Source organism: Oscarella lobularis, chromosome 19 (genome assembly GCF_947507565.1).
Source record: "Oscarella lobularis chromosome 19, ooOscLobu1.1, whole genome shotgun sequence".
NCBI classification, from domain to species: Eukaryota; Metazoa; Porifera; class Homoscleromorpha; order Homosclerophorida; family Oscarellidae; genus Oscarella; species Oscarella lobularis.
This window is the reverse complement of record NC_089193.1, coordinates 1,129,218-1,155,234: the sequence shown is the minus strand read 5'-3', so window position 1 is coordinate 1,155,234 and position 26,017 is coordinate 1,129,218. Positions and strand designations below refer to the sequence as shown.

General features: G+C 50.7%; 4 protein-coding genes and 1 pseudogene across 4 annotated transcripts; 4 read left to right on the top strand and 1 right to left on the bottom strand.

Annotated features, from left to right (window-relative positions):
• Positions 1-25: 25 nt before the first annotated feature.
• Positions 26-10,451, top strand: LOC136198721 (uncharacterized). The gene is made up of 43 exons (XM_065988730.1): positions 26-349; positions 425-508; positions 673-829; positions 885-1,060; positions 1,128-1,367; positions 1,482-1,778; positions 1,837-1,989; positions 2,043-2,317; positions 2,381-2,515; positions 2,577-2,879; positions 2,933-3,016; positions 3,071-3,422; positions 3,480-3,594; positions 3,654-3,914; positions 3,973-4,252; positions 4,308-4,489; positions 4,552-4,641; positions 4,700-4,865; positions 4,921-5,063; positions 5,123-5,278; positions 5,332-5,524; positions 5,580-5,804; positions 5,862-5,920; positions 5,979-6,127; positions 6,201-6,340; positions 6,401-6,546; positions 6,610-6,796; positions 6,856-7,005; positions 7,064-7,231; positions 7,285-7,803; positions 7,861-8,036; positions 8,098-8,194; positions 8,245-8,359; positions 8,409-8,555; positions 8,610-8,735; positions 8,796-8,924; positions 8,981-9,109; positions 9,157-9,285; positions 9,345-9,539; positions 9,621-9,710; positions 9,760-9,836; positions 9,901-10,140; positions 10,206-10,451. The coding sequence occupies exons 1-43, from the start codon at positions 181-183 to the stop codon at positions 10,311-10,313; spliced, it is 7,512 nt and encodes a 2,503-aa protein (XP_065844802.1). The 5' UTR covers positions 26-180; the 3' UTR covers positions 10,314-10,451.
• LOC136198722 (uncharacterized) lies at positions 10,428-20,700 on the top strand. Its single transcript, XM_065988731.1, has 37 exons — positions 10,428-10,743; positions 10,831-10,914; positions 11,333-11,489; positions 11,548-11,723; positions 11,777-12,016; positions 12,074-12,376; positions 12,430-12,579; positions 12,635-13,047; positions 13,109-13,862; positions 13,996-14,374; positions 14,443-14,719; positions 14,769-15,028; positions 15,080-15,245; positions 15,297-15,595; positions 15,647-15,821; positions 15,879-16,159; positions 16,222-16,373; positions 16,421-16,563; positions 16,624-16,769; positions 16,827-17,013; positions 17,073-17,222; positions 17,276-17,443; positions 17,504-17,900; positions 17,955-18,252; positions 18,312-18,408; positions 18,462-18,576; positions 18,629-18,778; positions 18,829-18,954; positions 19,007-19,135; positions 19,191-19,319; positions 19,376-19,504; positions 19,556-19,750; positions 19,804-19,893; positions 19,947-20,020; positions 20,080-20,116; positions 20,174-20,355; positions 20,407-20,700. The coding sequence occupies exons 1-37, from the start codon at positions 10,581-10,583 to the stop codon at positions 20,527-20,529; spliced, it is 7,494 nt and encodes a 2,497-aa protein (XP_065844803.1). The 5' UTR covers positions 10,428-10,580; the 3' UTR covers positions 20,530-20,700.
• Positions 20,571-22,071, top strand: LOC136198772 (elongator complex protein 5-like). The gene is made up of 7 exons (XM_065988809.1): positions 20,571-20,784; positions 20,832-20,892; positions 20,944-21,021; positions 21,076-21,126; positions 21,184-21,320; positions 21,455-21,642; positions 21,694-22,071. The coding sequence occupies exons 1-7, from the start codon at positions 20,571-20,573 to the stop codon at positions 21,967-21,969; spliced, it is 1,005 nt and encodes a 334-aa protein (XP_065844881.1). The 3' UTR covers positions 21,970-22,071.
• Positions 21,994-24,398, bottom strand: LOC136198738 (GDH/6PGL endoplasmic bifunctional protein-like). Its single transcript, XM_065988760.1, has one exon. The coding sequence runs from the start codon at positions 24,380-24,382 to the stop codon at positions 22,106-22,108; it is 2,277 nt and encodes a 758-aa protein (XP_065844832.1). The 5' UTR covers positions 24,383-24,398; the 3' UTR covers positions 21,994-22,105.
• On the top strand, positions 24,035-26,017 carry LOC136198785 (prenylcysteine oxidase 1-like; annotated as a pseudogene).

The window sequence follows — 26,017 nt, the reverse complement described above, 5'->3', positions numbered from 1 at the left end:
GAGGCTATTCTTAAGAATCTCTCTCGACCAAACAACCTCGAACCCGACGATGGTTCGGACTATTGTTTGTGAGAGCCTCTGGTAAAGGCGGTGCTGGGTACGAACTACTCATTTCTCACGTGAGGTACCTGGCACCGCTTCAATTGCACGTGGGAGCAAGAGCGCGTCGAGTGTGTGGCAATGAGTCTCCCAAGTCTCTTCGCGATTTCGTTGCTGTGCTTGGCCTCGTCGGCCTCCGCGCAGTCCCGAATGGCTCGATGCGTCGATTACTACAAGGCGGGAAAGACTGGGGACAAGCTTTACCAGCTGGAAGTCTCGCCGCGAGTACTCGTTTCCGTTTTCTGCAAAGGTTGGCCTGGAGCCCCACCCCTCTACTCACCCCGGGCCCACCTCTCTAGCGTCTTATTCTCTGTTTTTCTCTTAGACATGAAGACGGGAAAACCGATAGAATATCTTCCCCTGACCAAGGGAGCGGCGACGAACTACGCCCGGTACTACAGATCGACGGGTAAGCGACTTCACTCCTAAATATAAGTGTTCGTCTATCGGTAAAATTCAAATGTTCGTGTCTTTCTTGTCTTGTTCGCACCCGGCAACCACGCACGCGAAGCGTGATCGTGGAACTGCCTACCCGTTTCTTAGGGGGTACCACTCACGACGTGCCGTCCTTAGGTCTCGAGTCGTCGTGCGGCGCGATCGTGCCGCGTCAGGATTGGAAGCAATGGGGTAGCACCCAATTTCGACGTATTCGCTTCGATTTCGACGGGTGGATCGTGAAAACGGACGACTACGCTTCTGCCACGTCCGTCAACGGCGGCGCCGACATACCGTAAATAATATAAATAGGACTATTTCTAATGTAATCTGTATGAGCGTTGGCACAGGTACGGGCAGGCTGGCGACATGTACTACGACTTGAGACAGGCGCCGTGCCGTCAGGGAACGTTCTGCGTTGATTTGACTGGAACGCCCTATGAGGTCTCTCCGAACGTCATCTGGTCGTGGCAAGGTCAAATGGAAGACAATCTGCCCAATACAAACGACATCACGGACTCATCAAGTAAGTAAAGATAAGACCTTCGGGATATTAATTAATTAATTAATATTCTTTAATAATTTTTTTCAAGATCCGAGACAGAAAGTCTGTGGCAAATGCGGCGGTTTTCCGGGCACCTGTTTTCCGGCTTTGTCGTCCGCCAAAACCGTTCCCAAGCTGAAGCTTCAGCTTGTCTCGTCTCATCCATGCGTCGACTCGAAAGTGCAGAATCCGTGTCAGAATCTCGGCAAGTGTCTCATCACCGGAGCGAAGACGTACACGTGTCAATGCCTACCAGGATGGTCCGGCTCGAAGTGCGAAGAACCTCAACGTAGGAAATCCCGTCGACTAGGACATTTCGATATATTTTTAAATTTATAGTTTATTTATCGCGTGTTATATATGTACTACCACCATAGATGAAGGTTTTCTCTTTCTTTTTCAGCTGACTCGGTCGTGACTGGGCCCAAATCCCGCAAAGCCGACGACGCCAAGTCGCGGGCTAGGTGTCCTGCTGGCTACACGTTGACCAATTGCAAGTGCAGCCTCGCCGCGTGCGACGGCGTCTTTATGCCGCAAAACGGCGATTACTGCGACGCAGTGAACGCGAACAATCAAAATCAAGTGCAAGCCATTGCAAACTGCACGAAATACAACACGAGTCTGATCACGACGACCGTTACGAGAGTCCCCGCGTCCGGCTGGAACGGCGGTCGAAATCCCACCTACACGTGTCCCAAAGGTTTGTGCGAATTTTTTCTCGTTCGCAAAATGCGATTCGGATCGTTTCGTGAAATTAGGTGCGACGTTGGTCGCTTGCACGTGGCGCAGTCCTTGGTATCGTCCGGGCCGGCCGGTCAAGTGGGGCTTGGGTACGGTGACTGGAAATAAGTGTACGGCCGATTGCGGAATTTCGTCGTCGAAATCGTGTGCAATATATGCCAAATGCCTGAGTAAGAGACTGTGCCGAGTACAATGAATCGGGGCTCTCTCATTCCGCTCATAGGAGTGACTTGTCCGTGTCAAAATGGCGGCACGTGCTCGGGTTTTTCGTCTCACTGCTACTGCCCCGAAGGCTACGTTGGAGACCTGTGCGAAACGTTCGACTACTGCGCTTGGCAAGTGCATGACCAAGGATCGCCTTCGTGTCTGAACGGCGGCACGTGCCGAAGCAAACCGGCGACGGCTATTTCGACGTTCGGAGGCGACGGAACCGGCGACTGTCAGTTTCCCACGTGGTGGCAAGGAAAGCAATTTAGCCGCTGCATTTCGAATTGCAGCGTACGTAAAAACGATCGCTTCTCAAATGAATTTTTGACGTCACTTTTTTAAAAATTAATATAGGTTGGTCCTCCGTTTGCGTGTGCCGTTCAGACGGACGGAAGTCGAGGATGGGTCGATCTCGGTTGGTGGAGTCCGGGCATTGTGTATACTCTTGAAGCGTGGGTCCGACCGTCGGCTCACGTCGCCGGGCGAAAGGTAAGAGAACTTTCCATTGGCAAAGACGAGAATTTATTTATTTATTTTCTTTCTTTCTAAGACTATTATGGGGACTATGGATTCGTGCAGCGACTACGGCGTTTCTCTCAATAACGGAAAATTCAGTCTCGTCTATACTCCTGTCTCCGGTTGCAGTGCCACGGCCACAACGAGCAAGACGGCCTACATCAATCAATGGCATCACGTCGCCCTGACGGCCGATGGAACGTACGCGACTCTTTACGTGAACGGAACGCAGATAAAACAGGTTCAAACGAGGAGCAACTTTCAGCCGAGTGCGAGGGGCTTTCGTCTCGGCGGCGAAATCTGCTGCGCGAATAACGACTTCGCTGGATACATTAAGGTGGAATAAAGATGCGAGTGATAAGAAAATTCAATTTATGATTTTTTTTGTAGAATTTCAGGGTGTGGAAGCGTTCTATTGGGGCTCCAGAACTCCTGTCGTTCTATACGAAACCGCAGGATCCTTTCAATACGACAGTGCGTAATAATAATTTAGATTTAGACTGAAATCTTATATTGCTTCTTGTTCAGGACTACGTGCTTCGAAAACATTTGATTGCTCACTACGAGTTCTGCGACAATCCGCCTCAGAATTGCCACGGAAAGGACTGGGGCTACCAGGACTGGTATCCGGCGAACGGCGACACGGTCGACGGCGTTCACTGCAACGTGCGCACGTTCTACATCAAACGCGGCGTCACCGTCAAAGTGTCGCCGTGGGTGCGAGACGCGCAGGGAAACTCGGGAACGAAAGGAACGTTCGAAGTCTACGCTCAAGACGTCGTCATCGAAGGAACGCTGACCGCGCAGGGAGCCGGATACAAAGGCGGCGACCGTCCGACGAAAGTGAGACAATCGGGAATACGAGGAGAAAGTTTTTCGTGTAAGGCGACGAACGACGAAGACGAATAGTTCGTGTTGGAAAAGTTTGTTTTGTTAGCGTCTGGGTCGACGGGCACGGGGCAGTATCAAGGCGGCGGTGGCGGCGGTCTTGGAGACACGAATTCCAGAGCGTACGGTAAACCAGGCGGTGGTGGAGGCTACGGTTCGACAGGGTGAGCGAGAAGGCGACTCGGCTTGAATTTATGCACGTCGAACGGTGTTCTTTTCTAAGGAAAAACGGCTACGATAAGAGAAACAATCAGGCCGGAGTCGGCAAAGGCGGCGGGACGTACGGTGCCGGCAACATGCGCGTGCTGCATTTGGGAGGCGGCGGCGGAAGTGGCGGCAACGACAATTCGATCTCGTCGAATCCCATTGGAGGAAAAGGCGGCAACGGCGGCGGCGGAATTCACTTGGACGCGAGGAATACTCTTCACGTGACCGGTCGCGTGACGGCGAACGGAGATCCAGGCCAAGGCGATAGCGCGTCAGGGTGAGAGGCGCGCGCGCGGGAAAGCGATAATAGAATATAGACTTTTTTCTGCTTGAAGATGTTCCACGGCGACCTGCCAATCGAGTTCGAGTTCGACTTGCTTCGATTGGTCTGGTCCTGGCGGCGGCGGCGCTGGCGGAAGCATTTACCTGCGAGCGCTTGTCGTCGATATCGGTACGAATAAGGTGACGGCGTCGGGCGGAAGAGGCGGCTACGGAACGTCGGGATGCGGAGGAAGCGGAGGCAATGGACGCATTCGCATCGATTTCGGCACGGATAAAATGATTGGCACGGCGACTCCGAATCCAGTCAAATACCAATTTAACGACACTTTCAACGTACGCCTATTTGTTTTATAATTTCATTTTATTTTGCACCGTAAATTTCTTTTAGGATCTTGCTACGTTGCCGAGGCAATCGCTGCCCTTGAGTCAAATCACTTCTGCAACCGATCCGTCCGTGTATCTCGGTTGCTATCAAGATACGGTCGGCAATCGTCATTTGAAATTTCAAACGGCAACCAGTCAGGCAGACAAGGATAAAATGACGCCCGATTATTGTCGCCAGCAGTGCTAGTAAGAAATTCTCTTGAGATAGAGGACGCTTTTTGAGATCATTGCTTTTCTACTCTATATAGTAAAAAGGGCTATAAGTATTACGGAGTCGAGTACGCGTTCGAGTGCTTTTGCGACAATGACTACGGCAAGCAGGGACTTAAAAGCAACAGGTATCAATTGCTTCTTGAGTTGATAGCGTCGATTAATTACGCTCTTCTGTCAATTTAGAGACTGCAATTCTCCGTGCCGTGGGGATAAGAGTCTCAAGTGTGGCGGAGGAAATCGCATCTCTATCTACGGTCCCATTCCCAAGCGTCCGGCTCAGGCGATGGCTACGGCTGTTCAGACGTGCCAGCCTTGGTGTCGCGTCGGCTTTTCGAAGAAAACGAATCAGGTATGCTCAAGTGAAAGAAGTGAATTTTTTTGCGTTCAGAGACTTTTATCTGCAGAGATTGTACGGTTATTGCACAGGCGCCGGTAAAGTGACGTCGTGGGACATCCAGTGCCTCTGCCCGGCGGGCTACAGGGGCAGTCGCTGCGAAAATACGTGTCCGAAAAACAAATACGGTCTCAATTGCAAAAACACCTGCAAGTGAGTTAAGGGAACGAATCGACTTGGCCTTTTTTCTCGAAAACCTCTTTTTACCCAAGGTGCAAAAACAATGGCGTTTGCAATCCCGCATCGGGAAGTTGCGATTGTCCGGCGGGATGGATGGGAGCGACGTGCACGACCCAATGCCCCCAGGGAAAATTCGGTCCCAACTGCGACGCCGACTGCAAATGCGTTACTTATTGCACTCCAGACAAGTATCGTCGTCACATAAAATATAATAATTTTAGTTGACGTCTTTTTTTTTCAGTTGTCCTGGAGACAAACTCAAGTATCTTTTTGAGGCCGAATCGGGCCAGTTGGGAGCGAGGAAGAGCGCCTACTATTTCGCCAACTCGTCGGCGTCGAACGGTACCGTTATTAAGGCTATCGGCTCGAGCCGCTATTCTCCAAGTACGGGCTCATCGGGAAGCACGTCGTGGTTGGCCATGTACTATATCGATGTAACACATTGCTCAAGATTTTAATTGTTTTAGAATTTTAAGTAATTTTCCTTAGGTTGCAATTGCTGGATCTTATTGGGTTTGGATCAACGTCTACGCTCCTCACGGCAGAGCCGATTCGGTTTACGTTCGATTTGGAAATGGGCCGTCCTATACGTTTCACATTCCAAATTCGGAGTCGTTTCAATGGAGAAAGTTTGGTCGCACTTATAATTTTGCAAATCCGGGCCGAAAGCAGTTGCAGCTTTACATCAGAGAAGCGGACCTTCAAATTGATCAAGTATGACGACCTAAAAACGTTAATTAAGTAATTCATTTGAAATTTTTCTTCATCTAGATTTTCCTCGGAACGAACAAAGCCGTTTCCACTTGCAATCGTTTTAAGGGAACGTGCACGTAAGAACTCGAATCAGTACATTGCTGTAAAAAGATTGGTTACCTTTGTGTGACTCAGTTGCACTGCTGGCTATACTGGGCAATACTGCGATCAACCTTGTCCCGACAGAAAGTATGGAGTTGGATGCAAAAAGACGTGCACTTGCAAATCGGGCACCTGCGATCCAAAGTCGGGAGAGTGCCACTGTTTCCCCGGCTACGAAGGAGGTGCTTGTACTTAGAGTCCCTCGAATGGGGGCCTCCAGCTATTTCATTACATTCGAACTTTGTTTTTCTTCAGCTGATTGCGATAAGAAGTGCGCTGCTAACAAATACGGCACGAACTGCAACGGCAAGTGCCAGTGCAAGAGAGGAACATGCAATCACGTCACCGGCGCCTGTGCGTGTCCTGTTGGATACTACGGCATTTATTGTGGAACGGTAAATCCGAAAAAGAAAATACCCGTTCTGTCATGCAACTGCCTTTTTGTCGTGCGCTAGGTTTGTCCTCAAGGTCGATGGGGTCAAAACTGCAGCAGCGTTTGCGCGTGCCGTCATAGCGCGCCGTGCGACGCCAAAAATGGAAAATGTCAATGTCCTCCCGGCTACACTGGCAACGATTGTGGAACAGCCTGTCCAGTTGGATTGTACGTGGAATTTTATTCGCCGTGTGGGGGTTCCTTGTAAATGCCATCGATCTGTTTGCTTAGCTTTGGTCAGGGCTGTACGAAGAAGTGCACCTGTTTGCCGCAGTACAGTACGTGCGATCACGTTTCGGGCAAATGCGTGTGCTACGCTGGATACCGAGGCGCGAAATGCGATCTGCTGTGCCAAGGCGGAAAGTGCGGACTCGGCTGCACGACGAACTGTGGCTGTAATTCCGGCACATGCGACAAGGCAAAATATTGATTAATTAATTAATTAATTAATTAATCTAATTGATTGACTGAATTTAGTTTACGTGCAAGTGCAACTGCTGGGCCGGTTGGACGGGAAACAAATGCGCCGTCAGATGTCCTCAAGGCACGTACGGATCCAACTGCGCCAACAAATGCCCATGTGTTCGAGGCACTTGCAATCGAAACACCGGCCAATGCTATTGCCCGGTTAGCCTGCGCTCTTTCGCCAAGATCACGATTGCAATGGCGTTATTTGATTTCGTAGCCCGGGTGGAAAGGATCGTCTTGCAATGCTCCCTGCGCATCGAACACGTTCGGCAAAAACTGCGCTACCCAATGCAAATGCGACTCGGTTGGATCGTCGAAGTGCGATCCGGTGACGGGCGCTTGCACGTGCAAACCGGGATTCGCTGGGCTCTTCTGCGAAACGGCCGTAAGTCGTTTGTTTTCCGAAAGAAATATTTTTTTTGATGAGTTTTTTTCTAGTGTCCGGCCGGTAAGTTTGGAGCCGATTGTCTCGGAAATTGCAATTGCAAGAACAATGGCACGTGCCATTCGGTTCACGGAAGTTGCGATTGCCCTCGCGGCTACACGGGACAGACGTGCGAAAAGACGTGTTCCGCGAACACGTTCGGTTACTTGTGCGCTCACAATTGCCAATGCCAGAACGGAGCGACGTGCGATTTCGTCGACGGCTCGTGCACGTGTGCGGCCGGATATTCGGGCGACGTTTGCGACTCGCCTTGTCCGGCGGGAACGTACGGTCTCGATTGCCAGTCGGCGTGCCCCTCGTGCGTGCAAGGACGGTGCGACAGCGTGACTGGAAAGTGCACGTGCTCTCCGGGCTGGATGGGAGTTGCATGCGATCAACCGTGTCCTAAGGGAATGTACGGTGATCAGTGCAAGTTGAAGTGTTCCTGCGTTAACGGCGATTGCGACAATGTTAATGGAACGTGCACCTGCGATGACGGTTACTATGGAGTCGATTGCGCTCTTTCTTGCGCGGTACGTCTTCCTTCTTCTCTTTTTTAATTCGTTATGTGATGACTGTTTTGACTCTAGGTTGGAATGTATGGCGTTGGCTGTTCCCTCACGTGTTCTCGCGTCTGCAACAATTCTCTACCGGGTTGCGATCCGACGGACGGTCACTGTATCTGCCAGCCTGGCTGGACAGGGCCTTGGTGCAATGTGACTTGCCCCAACGGTTTCTACGGACAAGATTGCGCTACACCTTGCAAGTAAGCGAAAATCAAAAAATTCGCCACCTTTCGATTGACGTTTTTTTCTTTAAAAAATAAGAAAATGCTCTCATCCTCTCAAAAATCTGGTGTGCAGTCCCTTTGACGGCTCGTGCGTCTGTGATTTCGGCTACGTAGGAGAGCTGTGCGATGAGGCGGTAAGGCGGCGTGGCAATCTCTTATATTGAGCAATATTTTATAAATTTAGTGTGACGATGGCTGGTACGGGCTCAATTGCACGCAACAGTGCGCCTGCCCCATCGGTCGCTCCACGTGCGACGTCTCCGATGGATCATGCGTTTGCAATCCGGGCTACAAAGGAGGTACGTCGAAAACATTTTTCGTAGACTGGAGGGTTTAGATTTTTTGCAGATGATTGTCTGACAACTTGCCTGCAAGGATTCTATGGCGCCGGTTGTCTGCAGAGTTGCAACTGCGATACGCGATACGGATTTTGCAATCCTCAGGATGGCAAGTGCCAGTGTTATCCAGGCTTCTATGGCGACGACTGCAAAACTCGTACGATATTCAATAAGAAAGGGGGCAAGATTTTAGCGTTTTTTATTATTGCAGCTTGCTCGAAGGACAAATGGGGAGTCGATTGCGCCGAAGACTGCTTATGTCTTTTCGGCGAATGCGATCATGGGACTGGAGGCTGTACATGTTATTCGGGATACACGGGCGAAAATTGCGATCAGCGTAAGAAATCGTGTCGTCTTTTGCAGCGCAGAGATGTGAGATTTCATTGGATTTGTTTAGCTTGCGGAAATAATACGTTCGGTCCCGGCTGCTCGACTCCTTGTGGTTGCCAGAATGGCGCTGATTGTGATTTACACACTGGTCTCTGCTACTGCACGCCCGGATTCATTGGAAAATACTGCGACAGCGGTGAGAAAGTCTCCAAAGTATCAAGCAGCTATCGACTAAAATCTTTTCGTATCTAGAGTGTGATGAAAATTTCTTTGGGCATTTGTGCACTCGCCAGTGCGACTGTCTCAACGGGGCGACGTGCAATAAAACGACTGGCGAATGTCATTGCACGTCCGGCTACAGGGGAGATCAGTGCGAACTACGTAAGGAGCACTAGACCCCCCGGTGCTGAAACAGCGATTTTGTTTAGTTTGTCCTGACGGACTGTGGGGCCCTCACTGCCGATATCCGTGCGGCGTCTGTGGCAACGGAAGATGCGATCCAATGACAGGCGGATGTCTGTGCGATAACGGCTACGAAGGCAACAATTGCACTCAAGGCAAGCTTTTTCTTTGTAGTAGTTTTTTTCTTTGAATTTCTTTATGTCTTTGCGTGTAGTGTGCTCTGGCTCGTCGTGGGGAAACAACTGCAAGAATCCGTGTCCGGACTGTTACAACAACTACGGATGCGACGCTTTTAGCGGGCACTGCCTGTGCGGTGGCAAGCCGAATTTCTGCGGCGAGCACGGCGTTTGTTCAACGGCAGGCCAATGCCAATGCGATCCGGGTTTCATTGGCGAAGACTGCAATAAAAGTACGCCATGTATTTTATCCACTCTTACCTCAGAAACGTTCCACGTAGTCTGAGATTTACGTAACATTTTTTTCGCTTTAGCTTGTTCCGCCAACTCGTACGGCGAAGGATGTCAAAGCGAGTGCTTGTGCAGCGAGAGTTCGACGTGCAACCCCGTCGACGGAACTTGCAGTACGTAAAACAACGATTCTGTAGAAAATCGTTCGACTTTTCTTCGTAGCTTGTGCGGCGGGGACGTACGGCACCAGATGCACGCTAGCTTGCGATTGCTCCGGCGGAGTTTGCGACCAGGAAACGGTACTAAACAACGACGTGGAATCTCAGCATGCAGCGCTTCTCAACGCTTCGTTTTTTTTTCTAGGGCGAATGCATTGGAGGGGCCGAGCAGACGGGCGGTGCAAGTAAGTCGACTGTCATCATAGTTGTTGCTGTGTGCTGCGTTGTTGGCGGTATTCTCATTGCCATCGCCGTCTTCGCCTATCTTCGTTACAAGGCAAAGAAAGACGAGACGGGAATGTCGTTTTCTTCGAACATCGGCGGTGGAGCGAAATCGGGAATGACGATGAGCGGAGCCGTTCAATTTGAACGTGACAGCGAAACGGTAAGCGAAAAAACAACCCGCGTGAAAGAGCGCAGTTGTGACGGAACACCTGTCTGTTTGTGTAGGTTGGTTTTGGAAATCCTATATATGACTCTCCCGAGGAACTCATCGATTCGACCAAGTCAAATCCTATTTATCACTCACAGGATGACAATCTCGATGGAGACGACTAACCCATCCGGTTACTGTTTGTACTGCTTATGTTACTGCTGCTGCTGCTTCTCCTTCTCCTGCTGCTCTGCTGCTTCCGCACGTTGCTCTTACCCTTCATTTGTCTCATAATCTTTGAACCCGGAAACGGTTAAATCTCAGTGCACGTGATTCGCCCGGTACCACCACGTCGCAATTCACGGCGCGCACGTGATCTCCTCACTCGATGGTCCAATCAGGGGGCGCTCTGATATGCCAGCAGTCGAGTGAGTACCGATCCAGGGGCGACAATGGCGTTGAACGCGGTCACCGCCCTCGTTCTTCTCTTCGCCTTGGCGTCGGCGCAGACGACAATGAAACGCTGCAAGAATTACTACGATGCAGGACAAAGGAAAAACGGAATGTACGACCTCGAAATCTATCCCAGAGTCATATGGAGACTGTATTGCAATGGTAAACATGGCCTCTGGAGCCGCCCCGCCCCGCCTTCCGCCCGCCCCTTCGAACCCTCATCTCGAATTGCGTACTCTCTCCTTTTAGGCATGACGACTGGACAACCTAAAGAGTACATCGATTTGCCGAAAAAGGGAGCCGGAAATTGGGCGAGATATTACCAGTATCAGGGTACGTATATTTCGTTGGATATTCGGGTTTTTTGCTCTTTTAGCTAGCTAGGTCCCCCTAGTAAACCGTTTGTGACATTGTAAGCGTTTACGTGGCTGTTGTGCCAGTGGGTGCCATGAGCCGGCGCACGTGAATCGTTTTCGTGGGCGCGTCGGTTGCAGTCGGTGCCAGGTAGCGACTAGGACGCGACGATGCACCTGATTTGTAATTGTAATGGGTGCGGGAGAAAGGATAGTTGCATTGTGCAGACTAAAACGTCTGATTTCTAATCCCTTGACGAGAAATCGACGTTGCACGTGCTTTCGTCGTGCTTCCTCTTAATCATTGACGTAGGCGCATGGAGATGAGGAGGAAATGCCGGAAGAAGTTGAATGAGCGCTTGTTTCGTGCTAAGAATACGTGCTCTTTTTTTGCACAGGACGCGGAGACACTTGCGCCGATTTGCTGCCCAGGAAGGATTGGGTGAAAGCGGGAACAACGCAATTCACGCGCGTTGCGATCGATTTAGACACGATGCTTGTCGATACGAGCGACTTTACCTTTTCCACGTCGTTGAGCGGAAAGCAGAAAATTCCGTAAGGAGACGGCAACGTTCTGTTCTTTCCCAAAGCGCAACGTTCGTCTTGTGCGTAGTTACGGCCAAGCCGGAGACATGTACTATTCCATGAGAGCGCAGAAATGCCAAAAGGGACAATTTAAAATCGACCTCACTGATACGCCCGTCGAAATTGATCCTTCTGTGATGTGGTCATGGCGCGGAATGATGAACAACAGTCTTCCGAACACAAACGACATCACTATTTCCTCCTGTAAGACGCTCGTAAAGGCAAAAACTACTATCGTTTCTATTTCTCTTATGTAGCTCCTCGTCAAACCGTTACGGCGAAGTGCGGCGGTTACCCAGGCGAATGTTTCCCGGCCTTGTCGTCGGCGAAGACGGTGCCGAAACTTCGTCTTCGCGTCGTTCCCACGCACACGTGCGTCGATCCGAACACGGACAATCCGTGCAAGAACTACGGCAAGTGCGTGTTGACCGACGCGAAAGCGTCGCGATGCAGCTGCCTGCCGGGATGGTCGGGCGCGACGTGCGACACGACGACCGGTACGAGGAGATTTCCTCTCTCTCTCTCTCTCTGTTAAACTTGCGTGTTACTTCTAGCTCCGACTACTGTTACTGGAACGGCATCGAGGAAAGCCGACGATGCGACGTCGACTGCAAAATGTGCCGCCGGATACACGCTAGTTGGATGCAAGTGCAGTCTTGCTAATTGTGACGGTATCGACATCTGGGGTACTAACGAGAACTGTCGAGCGACGAATGCCGGCGGCTGGGCCGGACAAGTGCAAGCTGTTGCCTCCTGCAGCAAATACAATAGCTCGTTGGTGCAGAGCGTCGTCGCAAGGGTTCCCTCCAGCGGCTGGAACCTGCCGAATGGAAAAGCCGACTACACTTGTCCGGCGGGTATGTTGGAGGCGAAATGAAAAGAGACGCATTGACAATATGTTTTTTTCTAGGCTACAGTGTGGTCATTTGTGGCTGGCGCAGTCCCTGGTACAATGGCGGTAGATCTAAGTTTGGCCAGGGAACGATTGCTGGAAACAAGTGCAGCATTGATTGCAAGCGAACGGGGGGAAGAGCCTGCGCCTTGTACGCCAAATGCATAAGTAAAAATCAACGTTCCACATGCGTACGTACGATTATCGTGATGTTTCTATCTAGAGTTCAACTGCTTGTGCGAAAACGGCGGCACGTGTTCGGGCTACTCCGGCCACTGCATTTGCCCTGATGGATACATCGGCGATCGATGCGAAAATTTCGACTATTGCGCGTGGCAGTTTCATAAGACCGGCTCGCCGGCATGCCAGAGCGGCGGCACGTGCCGAACCATTCCGGAGAACGTTATCGGAACGACGGGCGGCGACGGAGCGGGGAAAGACTGCATATTCCCATTCGGTTGGAATGGCAAACAGTACGGAAGTTGCATTGCCAATAACACGCTCGGACCGCCGTTCGCGTGCGGAGCTTATTTGACGGGCAGCCGAGATTACATCGATCTCGGTGGCTGGACGCCGGGAGTTGAATTCACTCTAGAAGGATGGGTTATGCCTACCGTACACGTTAACGGACGGAGGGTACGCGCAAAACATTCTATTAACATAATTTCTACTAATATTAATGAATTGTGTTTTATAGACTATTTTTGGAGGAGCTGACGCCTGTCGCGATTGGGCTGTCTCTATGTATTACGGCTATTTTGCCATGGCCGTTCGACCTCCTTCTGGCTGCAGCGTGACCGATCGATTTGCTTCGGCGCAGAAGCAGAAGCCTTCTCTCAACCAATGGCATTACATCGCTTTGACCTGCGACGGCAATTACATGACGCTCTACGTCAACGGCTCGAAAATCGGCTCGCGACAAGTCCTCTCCAAGTCGATCGGATCGGCGAGAAGTTTCCGCGTCGGCGGCGAAGTTTGCTGCGGCAATAACAACTTCGGCGGCTACGTCAAAAATTTGCGAGTTTGGAAGAGAAGCATCGGAGCAGCCGAATTGGTCACAATGTACAAGAAACCGCTCGATCCGGCTTTCAACGTGACCGACAACGTTCTCAAACGTCATCTCGTTGCGGCGTACGAATTCGGCGATCCCACTCCTCCCGCGTGCCACGGCAAAGATTGGGGATACAAGGATTGGTATCCGGCCGACGGAGACGTCGTTTCCGGCGTTCACTGCAACGTCAAAAACTTCATCGTTCGCCAGGGCGTCAAAGTGACCGTGCAGGCGTGGAAACGCAAAGCCGGTTCGAATACGGGAACGGGCGGCACGTTCGAGGTCTACGCTCAGCATATTCTCATTGCCGGCGAAATGTCGGCTAAAGGATCCGGCTATCAGGGCGGAGCTCGTCCCACAGCGGTCAAACAATCGGGAAAACAAGGCGAAAGTTTCACATGTAAGACTTTGATGATAGAACCGTATGTCGCTACGACACCGATCCATGATCATTGATGATCATCGATCAGTATAATTGACGTTGTAGCGCCATAGGAATTTAGCAGAAAGAAAAAACATTTTCTTTCTCTTAGCCGCTGGTGGATCGACGACGACGGGTGAAAAGAGCGGCGGCGGCGGCGGCGGTATCGGCGACACGAGATCGCGTGCTTACGGAAAGGCTGGCGGCGGCGGCGGTTACGGCTCGAACGGAAATAACGCCTTCGATAGACGAAACAATCAAGCCGGCGTTGGAATCGGCGGAAAGGCGTACGGCACGAGAGACTTGCATATACTTCACTTGGGCGGCGGCGGCGGTAGCGGCGGCAACGATAACGCTCTTAACGATAATCCGATGGGCGGCAAAGGCGGCAACGGAGGCGGCGCCATTCATCTCGACGCAAGGAATTCGTTGACGGTAACGGGAGTCGTCAGCGCCGACGGAGATAACGGCCAAGGCGACGCCAAATCATCGTAAGTTTTAGGGAAGAGAAACATGGGAAGCGCTAATATACGTTACGTTTTTTCTTTGTTTCTCAAAGTTGCGGCGCGTCTTTCAGTTGCAATACTCGCTCGAATACAATCTGCTGGGACTGGTCGGGTCCGGGCGGCGGCGGCGCCGGCGGTAGCATTTACCTGCGCGGTCTCTCCGTCGATATTGGAACGAATCGTGTTTCGGCGGCCGGCGGAAAGGGCGGCTACGGAGGAAGCGGATGCGGCGGCGCCGGCGGTCAGGGTCGTATTCGAATTGACAGCGACAAGCTCGTCGGTGGCACGAATCCCGCACCGTATAAAGTCAAGTTTAACAACACTTTTACGGTAGTCATAGACGGGGGAACGGAGTGTAGGTTGGAATTTTTTGTTACAGGATTTGGCCCAACATGCGAGGGAATCGCTTCCACTCAGTCAAATCACGTCTGCTACTGATCAGTCGGTTTACTTGGGTTGCTACGAAGATGCGGGTCACCGCGGCATGCAGTACGGCAGAGTCGGCGATACGAATACGATGACGCCGGATAAGTGTCGGCAGTTGTGCTACGCGAAGGGATACCAGTATTACGGTCTCGAGTGGTACGGCGAATGCTTTTGCGACAACGACATCGGCAAGTATCCCAAGAGAAATGAAGGGTGAGCGCAAGACATTCAATCAGTATAACATACATTCATTTACTTTTGTAGCGACTGCAACACGCCTTGCAATGGAGACAAGAGCCGAATGTGCGGCGGAGGTTGGCGACTTTCGGTCTACGGCCCCAAACCCAAAACTCCCGGCGTTGCCATGGTGAATGCCGAGCGAAAATGCCAACCCTGGTGCAGAAACGGATGGTCGAAATTGACCAAACAAGTCGGTGTCAAATAGTTAGTTATATTAATCGCGATCATGTTCTGATTTCAGCGTCTCTACGGAATATGCGTTGGCGACGGTCACGTAACGGGCTGGGACATCCAATGCACGTGCCCGCTCGGCTTCAACGGAACTCGCTGCGAATCTACGTGTCCGTCCGGCACGTACGGTGCACTGTGCGTGAAGAAGTGCAATTGCAATAACGGCGCCTCGTGCGATCCGGCGACGGGCGCGTGCGACTGTCCGGCCGGATGGAAGGGGAAAACTTGCTCGACGCCGTGCGACGTTTCCGAGTTTGGACCGGGCTGCACGGCTCCGTGCCAATGTGCCACGCACTGCACACCAAACAGGTAGAGTGATCGATAAAAGTTGAAGGATCAGTTTTTGAATGTTTGGTTTAGCTGCCCTGGAAATACTAAATTTATGATGGAGGCCGAAGATGGAAAGCTTGGCAATCAGAAATCTGGTATCGTTGTCAACAACGGCACAGCGTCCGGAAGCAAAATCATTAAAGTCGTTGGTGCCAGTCAGTACACGGCAAGCAGATCGACGATCATTGCCACGTACACCATCGCTGTAAGAGAAAAAAAACCCGTGCGCTTATCGAACAGAAGCGATCGTTGATGTCTGCAGGTAACGATTCCCGGTGATTATTATGTCTGGTTGCGAGTCGTCGCGCCGGACGGCAGATCGGATTCCGTTTATGTGTCGTACAACAATAAGGCCAAAATCTACTTCAATCTCGGTCGAACCTACGTCTGGACGTGGAAGAAACTGGGAAGGGCGCTCAGTCTTCCCAAGGGCAACATTCTAGTGAAAATTTGGATTCGCGAAAGCAATGTGCTGATCGACAAAGTCTTCGTCGGTCAATACCGAGCCGCGTCTGTGTGCGATCCTGTAGACGGAACGTGCACGTACGTGCGCATTCGAAACTAAACTTTACGCGCTCTAATATAAAGTTTTTTTTGTAACTAAGGTGCGAGCCAGGCTATCAGGGAATGTACTGCGACCAAGCTTGCCCTATTGGCTCTTACGGCCAAGACTGCACTAGCAAATGCACGTGTTCTGCGAATTCGGTGTGCGATTCTCGCGACGGACACTGCCTCTGTTTTGCCGGCTACCAAGGAGGTCAGTCTCCTCGTTTTCGCTCTGTGGATTAATTATCTCGTTTTTAGCCAATTGTGACACCAAATGCACGGGGAATACGTTTGGAACCGGCTGCAATCGACAATGCACGTGTTCGCAGCACTCGACTTGCCGTCACACGGACGGCGCTTGTCTCTGCGATCCTGGATACACCGGACCGACGTGCGACTTGGTGAGAAACATAATATAATATGGCATTCTAGCTGTTATATTACTTTCTTTTTCTTTATAGCTCTGTCCATCTGGCAGATACGGACAGAATTGCTCGAAAGCATGCCAATGCCGTCAAAAGGCCAGTTGCGATCCTATCTCCGGCAAGTGCCTTTGTCCTCCGGGATACACAGGCAACGATTGCAGCCAAGCGTGTCCGCTCAATTTGTAAAGCCAATTTATATATTTAGTTTATTAAACGCTATTAATCTCGGCCTTGCGTAGCTATGGAGTGGATTGCAAGCAGAAGTGCAACTGCAATGCCGCTTCGGGAACGTGCGATCATGTGACAGGAAAATGCGTCTGCAAACCGGGCTATCAGGGAGTGAACTGCAACGCGCAGTGCTCGGGAGGCAAATGCGGAGTCGGTTGCAAGAGAAATTGTCCTTGCGGCAAGGGAACCTGTGTCAAGGTAATGATAGAGATTTAACCTTAATTAAATACATACGTAATTCTTTTTTTTTTGTGAAGGACGACTGCACGTGCCGCTGTTGGTCCGGATGGCAGGGAGCCAACTGCAACACCGCTTGCGGTCAAGGTCTTTATGGTTCTAACTGCGTCAACAAATGCAGTTGCATTCACGGAACGTGCAACCGATGGACAGGAAAATGCACCTGCCAAGTAATTTAGCAATGGCTTGTTTTTTTTTTTATAATGCGATTTTTTCTCCTCAGAACGGATGGAAGGGAGCGAGTTGCGATACTCCGTGCGCTTCAAACACGTTCGGCAAGAATTGCGCCTCCCAGTGCAAGTGCACAGCAGCCTATACGACTTCGTGCGATCCGGTCACCGGGGCCTGCACTTGCAAGTCTGGATATGCGGGTCTCTTCTGCGAAACCGCGGTATAGAGACAACGTGATTCAATCAATTAATTAATTATGGTTGGATTTTCTCTTTCTCAGTGCCCGGCCGGTCAGCACGGTCAGGATTGCTTGGGTAAGTGCGGCTGTCTAAACGGCGGCGTTTGCCACAACGTGCAAGGCACGTGCGACTGCCCGCGAGGCTACTACGGTGCAAAATGCGATCACGTTTGCGGCGCGGGAACGTACGGTTATCTGTGCGCGAGCAAGTGTCAGTGCCAGAACGGCGCGTCGTGCGATACGGTCGACGGCAGTTGCTCTTGCCCAGCTGGTTATACCGGCGATTTGTGCGATGCTCCGTGTCCCAGTGGACAGTGGGGAGCCAACTGCAACAACTCGTGCCCGTTGTGCGTGCAAGGAACGTGCGATCAAGTCACCGGAAAGTGCACGTGCGGAGACGGATGGACGGGCGCCGCCTGCGATCAGCCTTGCCCCAGTGGTAAGTCTCTCTCTATATGCATGCATGCATGTTATACGTTTTTCTCTCTCGAAGGAAAATATGGTGCTGGCTGTCTTCTCACTTGCAATTGCGTTAACGGCGCTTGCGACAACGTCGACGGATCGTGCACGTGCGATCTCGGTTTCAAGGGAGCGGACTGCTCGGTGGCGTGCGACGTCGGAACTTACGGCGTCGGCTGCAAGTCGGTGTGCTCGCGACAGTGCAACAACGCTTACGCCGGCTGCGATCCGGTCGACGGTCACTGCAATTGCAAGCCGGGTTACAGCGGACCGTGGTGCAATGTCACGTGCCCATTTGGAAAGTACGGTGCTAACTGTGCCATGAATTGCCCGTAAGTTCGCCGAACGTTAGAAATAAAAAGAAAACTCAAATGTTTGTGAAATCGTTTAGGTCCTGTCAGCATCCGACGTTGAATCTTGCTTGCCATCCGGTCACGGGACTGTGCTTGTGTTCCGCCGGCTACGTTGGAGAAAAATGCGACATGCCCGTAAGAAGACGGTTCCAAGTTAGTTCTACGTTAGTAGTTAACTTCTTACTTAGTGCAATGATGGAACTTGGGGAGTCAACTGCACGGAGCAGTGTTCGTGTCCTCCTGTTCGCGCTACGTGCAGTGCCGTGGATGGAAGCTGCACGTGTCAGGCTGGATATAGAGGAGGCGAGTACCAGCCGAAAAACTTAAAACAAAATTTGACAAATTTTGTTCTCAGACGCTTGCGATCAGACTTGCCTTACCGGCTTCTACGGAGTGGGTTGCACGCAGTCGTGTCCACCGTGCGACTCTCGCTACGGATACTGCAGCCCGCAGACTGGCGTGTGCCAGTGCAATCCGGGTTACTCGGGCGCCGATTGCAAAACTCGTAAATTTCTAAAATTAAGCATTTTTTGTGATATTTATTAATTATTTTAGCTTGCTCGTCGGACAAATACGGTCCGAATTGCGCCGAAGATTGCACGTGTCTATTTGGAACGTGCACTGCTGCCACTGGACGATGCACATGCTATCACGGCTACACTGGAAAAGACTGCGATCAAAGTGCGTTGTTTAGCTTATATGCTTTCTCTTGTCAGTTTTCGTATGTATTTAGGTTGCACGAATAATACCTACGGAGTCGACTGCTCGCACGTGTGCTCGTGTCAAAATGGCGGAACGTGCGATCCGCACACTGGACTTTGCTACTGTTTGCCCGGCTACTACGGTCACGATTGCGAAAGCGGTACGCCGATAAACACAGCGTTTGTGCGCGCGATCCTATTTTCTTTGGGGAATAGCTTGCGAAGATGGATACTATGGTCATCTCTGCGGAAGAAAGTGCGAATGCCAGAACGACGCCGACTGCGATATTTCGACGGGATTCTGCAGTTGCAAAGCCGGCTACAGTGGGCTCCAATGCGACATGGGTAAGGCAATGTTGCACTTTCGGCGGGGAAGCTATATAGGCGTTTGTATCTGTAAGATTGTCCGCCTGGTTCGTTTGGAGTTGGATGCACTGGCGCTTGCGGTGTGTGCGCCAACGGCGTCTGCAGTCAAGTAACGGGCGAATGCGTGTGCGATCCGGGCTGGGACGGAGCCAACTGCACCGAACGTCAGTTCGCAATCCTTCTCTCTATTTGATATTTAATCCGATTATCTCTAGCTTGCCAGAAGGGCTCCTACGGGCAAAATTGCGCGACGCCTTGCCCCGATTGCTACAAGGGATACACTTGCAGTCCAACGACGGGTCACTGTCTCTGCGGAGGAGTCGAAGGTTTCTGCGGCGAAAACGGCGTCTGCTCTACGGGAGGCAGCTGCGAATGCGACGCCGGATTTTCAGGCGAAGACTGCTCCTCATGTAAGCTTGATGTTTATTTATTATTTCTAAATTAATAACTATTTTGGGGCTAGCTTGTCCTTCCGGTAGTTTTGGCTACAATTGCTCGTCGGAGTGCACGTGCGACGCGGCGTCGACCTGCAGCGCAGCGGACGGCTCTTGCTGTACGTTACAGTCGTACGTATCAGCTCCTCCTTACAAACGTTGGTCTATTTAGCTTGTCCGGAGGGCCGTTGGGGAAGTCGGTGTTCGCTGGAATGCGACTGCAGTGGATTTTGCGATCAAGACACGGTCAGTAAATCAACGCGACAGTTTTTATAGTCGCATCTATATCTCTGTTTTATGCACAGGGAACTTGCGTCGATGGTGAAGGTGAAGCCGACGCCTGTGAGGCTTATTTACTTTCACAGTCTTTGATTTTCTGATAAGTTTGTGTTTTTTTAGCGACGGGAGGAAGTGTGAGCACGACTGTTATCATTGTCATTGCTGTTTGCTGTGTTCTTGGCGGCGTTCTCATCGCCGTTGTCGTGTTCGTCTATCTTCGCCACATGGCAAAGAAAGAGGGAGACGTCGGAGCTGAAATCGTTACGAGTGGAAACGTCAAATTCGACAGAAATGCAGACAATGTAATATTCGGGTTTTTTTTCATAATAAGTTTATGAGAGCCCCCCTTTTAGGTTGGATTTAGCAATCCTATTTACAGCACATCTAACGAACCAGTGAAGGCCAATCCCATCTACCGCTCGAAGGAAGATCAATTGGATCAGGATGAGGGAGATGATTACACTACACCTTACTAACCTGATTGGGCAAACTGTTACATGTAGCGCGATGGACAACTATGCATAACCTCGTCTTTTTGAGTGTGCGCTGCACTTTAGGTGTTCTGTTACATTTCAGACGTGTTTTAGATGTTGTACCTTTTTTGTCAATATTTTTTACGCCTTGTACATGTAACTGTCTGCACTGCAGCGATCACGTGCCTCGTTCTGCAGTAGCCATGTTGGAGGCTCTCGTCGAAGGCCGAGAAAGCTCCGAAATCGTGCTCATCGAAGGTAAAGCTTGCAACGACCGGTTCAATTTGCTTATTATCTCCTCGCAGACTCGGTAGAAGAGCGCGGAAGGTGGCTAGCCAAGAGTTTCGCATCGCACCTCGCTTCCAGGTAAAGAATGACAATCGCAATAGAGTTTCTTCCTCGTTTTCTCCACCGAAGATGCGAACGAGTGATCGTATGCTCGTTTGACGTCACTCCGGACGAATGGTTGAACGAAGATCTACGTGCATCGGGAAAGTAAGGACATAATTTTCCAATTCAAAGTGCAGCATACAAATGAACGACTTTTAGGTTTTCTACTTTCGGATATAGCGACGCGAGCTCGTGGGGATCAGAAAAGCAGTTCGTTCGCACAAAAAAATGTTCTTGCTCTATTCTTCTAATTATTCATTTGTCTAGAATCGATTTTGAAGCTATTCTTCGAGACGAGATGATCAGCTGTAAATCCTTTTCGATTATCTTTGATCCGCTTAGTTGGCTGCTTTTGAGACACTCCACTTCGTCCGTTTGTCGAATGCTGCAGAAACTAAAGAGAGGTACTGTAGTGTAAATCTCCACAGAGTCTGCACCTGTAGAGAGCTCTTCTGCACCTGAAAGTGTTTTAGTCGACCTTTTGTGGAGCCTTATTTTCCCCCTGCACTTCTAATTCTTTTTTTTTTCTTTTTTTTAGGAGACGACCGTTCTAAGTCGATGCAGATTGTGGCGTTGGTTCATTCTGATTTGCACGACGAACGCACTCTTGCTTCGCTCCGCTACATGGCGTCGTCTCTGGTTCAAATTTCCGTAGGCGATAAGGGCGAGGCTCGACAGCATTGCCAAATAACGCATAAAAAGAAAAAGGGGAAAGTCACGAAATCGGTAAGGAAATGTAAAACGTAAGAGAAAAGATGTTCCTATATAAGCTAATAGTTTGAGAAGTGTTCTGTTGACGAGACGTGGAAAGTGACGTCGTCCGTTATTAGTAAAGATAGACTAGAGCCCGACGCACAATCGACAAACAGTGACCCAACGGCGAATCTCACGTTTAATCTTCGTCTCAGCGAAGAGGAAAAGAGGGCGCGTTCTCGAGTTATTTTACCGTATCTCGAACACCAAGGCGGGAAATCGGGGCCCCAAATCTTTTACGAAGCCGACGATGGCGACGATTTCGACGAAGAGGACCCAGATGACGATTTAGACATATGAGTAAAGCTAAAAGAAATATAAACTTCCGTTTGTTTATTAATCGATAGTGCGCATTGCCTTTATCATAAATTTCACGAGCAACGAAACGTGCAAGTTCTCTTTATGAAACGTACTAAAATAGATACGTATTTTATTATTAATCTTCGTCGTTTAGCCACACCGACTCGTCGACAAACCACTTCATGCCACTATGCAATTTGGCTATCTTCTCGACAGGCAATTCGTCTCGATTCGCCTCGACCCGACGAAGACGTTCGACAAGGGAACGCTTCCACCGACCCAGCACTAGCACCGCCATACGACGACTTCGTTTCAATAGATTATACGTCATGGATATGCGACTATACTGCGGCTCGTCTCTCGGCACGACCGTCACAATACCATCGTGCTCGTCCTGAGAAGGAAATAGAGACGCTACGTGACCGTCTCGACCCACTCCCAAGACGACGTAATCGACGTTGGAACGAGACGAAAACGAGCGCAATAGCTCCTCTTCGAACGGCGTCGCGTCGCACGCGCGCGTCGCTATGGGATGAATCTGCGCGTGGGGAACGTCGACGTGACGCAGGAGATGATAGCGAAGCGATTTGAAGTTCGACGCGTCGTGATCGGACGAAACGCAGCGTTCGTCGACGAGCCAGACGTGGGTTTCGCGCCAGGGAAAGCGCGTCGTGCCGTGAGCGAGACGGGCGAAGAGATCGATTGGACTCGCGCCGCCCGGAAAGGCGACGTGGAATGCGCCGGTGCGCGAGATCGTTTCTCGCGCGCATTCTTCGATTTCCTTTGCGAGAGTCGCGACGATTTCGTCTTTGGGGCCAATGACGACTGGACGGTTCAGTAGAAAAAGTTGTCCCTTGACTTCTAAAGGTTCGATGCCTATCACTCTGTTCTCCTCAGGGGGTAAGAGGAGACTATTGGCTTCGATTTGAAACTTCAAAGGGTAGTCGCTATGCGGTATATAAGGAAATGGCTCGATTTCTTCTGTCTCTAAAGTTTCGATCAGCGGAGTCCAGACTCGCCACAATTCCATCAGGTGATCGTTGTCAACAAAGAAGTGACGATTGCCTTCGTATATGGCATTCAACAGAACGGTGTACGGATCGTCGACGATTTCAGGACGAATAACGCGGAAAACGTCGTCGTCGCTTTCGTTTTCAAATATCCAGCCGGAGGGCAAACGCACACGATCGCTCAAAATGTCCTTGGATATTAAAACGGCGGGAAGATTGGATCCATTGCCGTGAATTCGAAAAATTATCTGCGACGGCGACGTCAGTCGAGCGTCCAATTCGAATCGATTTCTCTTGAAAAGAACGCGAACGTGAGCCTCTCTCTCGGAAAGCCTCTTGCCGGAAACGAGTAGAAACGGCACGCCGCTCCACCTCGAGTTCTCAACGCGAACGAGCGTCGCCGAAAACGTCGCGGTAAGCGACGAATTAGCGTCGGGATTATCTCCCTTCAAATCGTCCATATACCCGACGTATTGACCAATAATACTCTGATATTTCGTAGGCGATTCAACGGCTCTCAGAACGTCTAGCTTCGCCTTTGCCGTCGTCGTGTTTCCAACCGGTAAGTCCATAGCCGTCAGCGCCACGATCTCTGTCAAATGATTTTGAAGCATATCTCGAATCGTTCCGTATTTATCGAAAAAATTCGTTCGTCCTCCCACCCCGTCGACTTCCGTCGCGACGACGTCGACTCGTTCGACTTCGCGCCGATGCAACATCGGCTCGAGCCAATCGGCGTTGAGCCGACGAAAGTCGACCAATGAGCGCACGCCCGTCTTTCCGAGGTAATGATCCACTCGAAATATTTCCTTTTCGGGTAAGTGTTCGTGTACGATTTGGCTCAGTTGGCGAGCCGAATCGAAATCGCGTCCAAACGGTTTTTCAAAAACGACGCGTAGCTGCCCATTCGGTCTCGGCCTGCAGAAACGATTAATTGATGACGTAATGAAGCCGAATGCCGTTGACGGAACGGATAAATAGAATAGGCGCCGCTCGCGCTTGGTTGATGACGTCACATTTAGTTCCGTTCCCAATGCATGGTAGTCTTCCTCTCGAGAAAGTCGCCTGTAGACGCACGACTGTTCGAATTCGTGTAGTAAGCGTGCGCAGTCGATTGTTTTGTCGTTGCAGTGGAGACGACGAAGTATTTCGTGCAAATGGGCGGTGCCTTCGTCTTCGTTTTGCCGTGCGCCGCCGTATATTTTCCAGCTGTGATTCGTTGCAACGAACAGGTTGAATATCGCTTGCCAGAGGTAACGACGAGCTAAATCGCCCGTCGCTCCGATTAGAACGAGCTGGTTTATCTCGTCGTCTTTGTCGTAGGACTCGTTTGAATACGAGGTCGATATTAATAGTGCTACTGCAACGAAGGCAACGAGTTTCTGCGAGCGAAATCGCCTCATCGCGTGAGAATCGTACGTGTGTATACGGGCGTGAGAGCTGTCGGGTTCCCGAGCAGCAGATGACGGCGTTTTTGTCCGTTTTTCTCCTATGCATCGCAGTAGACGTTTGCTTCTCAGCAACTCCGACGCCTCCGACAGGAAAAACGTGGAGAATAGCGGTCGTGGGAGCGGGAATCGGCGGATCGAGCTACGTTCACTTTCTCAGCGAACAAGAGAAGAAATTCGGCGGCGGCAATCGGGCCAGAATTGAAGTATTCGAACAGGAAAGCGTCTCGTGCGGTCGCGTTGCGACGGCCAAAATTGGAAATAATTTTTACGAATTGGGAGGAAGCGTTCTTCATTCGTCGAATCGATACATGACAGAGTATACAGAAATACTAGGTAAGTATTATGTGTGTGGGCGTGTCACTATCAATACTCTATTGGCCATAATTTATTTCCTTTACTCTTTCTGTATAGGTCTCAAAAGGACCGTGAACGATGTTTCAAATGGCCCTTTTGGAATTTTCGATGGGATCGACTGGGTCTATCGTCAGTCAGGCTCGTGGCTATGGGATACGATCACCTCTTTCCTTCGTTACGGTTTTGAACCGATGAAGCTGAATTGGCTTATTGGCGACATGCTGCCTAAGACGTTCAAGTCCGTATACGATCTTCAAGACAACGGAAAAGCGTTCATTTCGTCACGAGACATGCTCACGGCAATGGGAGGCGAAGACGTTGCCCAGTTGCCGCAAAAGACCCTGGCCGCGACTATTTGCTCTCAAAAGGCTTTTCCCCGAAGTTCATCAACGAATTCGCAGCGAGTATAACACGAGCTAATTACGGGCAGAACACGTCAACAATGAGCAGCTTTGCTGGTCTTTTATTACTGTCCGGATCCCCTCCAGCACTTTGGTCTGTCGCAGGAGGATATAATCAGATATGCGACGGTCTGTTAAAACGATCCGGCGTCAGAGTGAATTACAATAGTCCAGTGAGTCGAATTCGACGAATCAGCTCGCCGGGAAGAACCGTTTACGAGTTGACTATCGGCCGTGCAACCGAGCGGTTTGACGTCGTCGTCTTGGCGTCGCCTATCGAAACGGCGAATATAACGTTCGTCGATTTTCCGGCGACTCCGAAACCGAATGGAATTTTTCAAAAGACGATTGCTACGCTCGTCGAAGGGAGTCTAAATCGATCCTACTTTCGCTTGAGCGAGACTTCGGCGAACGCGTTTCCCACGGACGTTTTCACGACGGAAAACGAAAAGGCTTTCTTTAGTGCAGTCGATAAGACGAGTACGGTCGATAACCAGTTGCCTTCGGTTCCCGTGTACAAAGTGCTCTCGAGAGAAGCGCTTCGGGCGAGTCAAGTCGATTCTCTTTTCAATAATCCGCGCGTTGGAGCGTCGAAAGTTTGGCTTGCCAATCCTCACTACGATCCACCTCACGTCATTCCGTCCTTTGTTCTCGACGATCAGGTGTTCTATGTCAATGCTGTGGAGTGGGTTGCAAGTTCTATGGAAATGATGAGTATTTCGGCGCGAAATGCGGCGCTTTTGACTGCTCGAGTGTTTCATGACGTTTCGCCGTTTGATGCTCCGCCTACTGAACCCACCAAGGAACCAAAGAGGGATGAATTGTGAGGTAG

What these genes read in the sequence shown, in the direction of transcription:
- LOC136198772 (XM_065988809.1), top strand. Translation starts at nt 20,571, where the DNA reads ATGCATAACCTCGTCTTTTTGAGTGTGCGCTGCACTTTAGGTGTTCTG. An exon ending in GATCTACGTGCATCGGGAAA is followed by an intron (nt 21,022 to 21,075) that starts GTAAGGACATAA and finishes AACGACTTTTAG; the next exon opens with GTTTTCTACTTTCGGATATA. An exon ending in AGGGGAAAGTCACGAAATCG is followed by an intron (nt 21,643 to 21,693) that starts GTAAGGAAATGT and finishes ATAAGCTAATAG; the next exon opens with TTTGAGAAGTGTTCTGTTGA.
- LOC136198721 (XM_065988730.1), top strand. Translation starts at nt 181, where the DNA reads ATGAGTCTCCCAAGTCTCTTCGCGATTTCGTTGCTGTGCTTGGCCTCG. An exon ending in AACGGCGGCGCCGACATACC is followed by an intron (nt 830 to 884) that starts GTAAATAATATA and finishes GCGTTGGCACAG; the next exon opens with GTACGGGCAGGCTGGCGACA. An exon ending in ACAGCCTGTCCAGTTGGATT is followed by an intron (nt 6,547 to 6,609) that starts GTACGTGGAATT and finishes CTGTTTGCTTAG; the next exon opens with CTTTGGTCAGGGCTGTACGA.
- LOC136198738 (XM_065988760.1), bottom strand. Translation starts at nt 24,382, where the DNA reads ATGAGGCGATTTCGCTCGCAGAAACTCGTTGCCTTCGTTGCAGTAGCA.
- LOC136198722 (XM_065988731.1), top strand. Translation starts at nt 10,581, where the DNA reads ATGGCGTTGAACGCGGTCACCGCCCTCGTTCTTCTCTTCGCCTTGGCG. An exon ending in AGTTTAACAACACTTTTACG is followed by an intron (nt 14,720 to 14,768) that starts GTAGTCATAGAC and finishes TTTTTGTTACAG; the next exon opens with GATTTGGCCCAACATGCGAG. An exon ending in TTGCCACGTACACCATCGCT is followed by an intron (nt 15,822 to 15,878) that starts GTAAGAGAAAAA and finishes TGATGTCTGCAG; the next exon opens with GTAACGATTCCCGGTGATTA.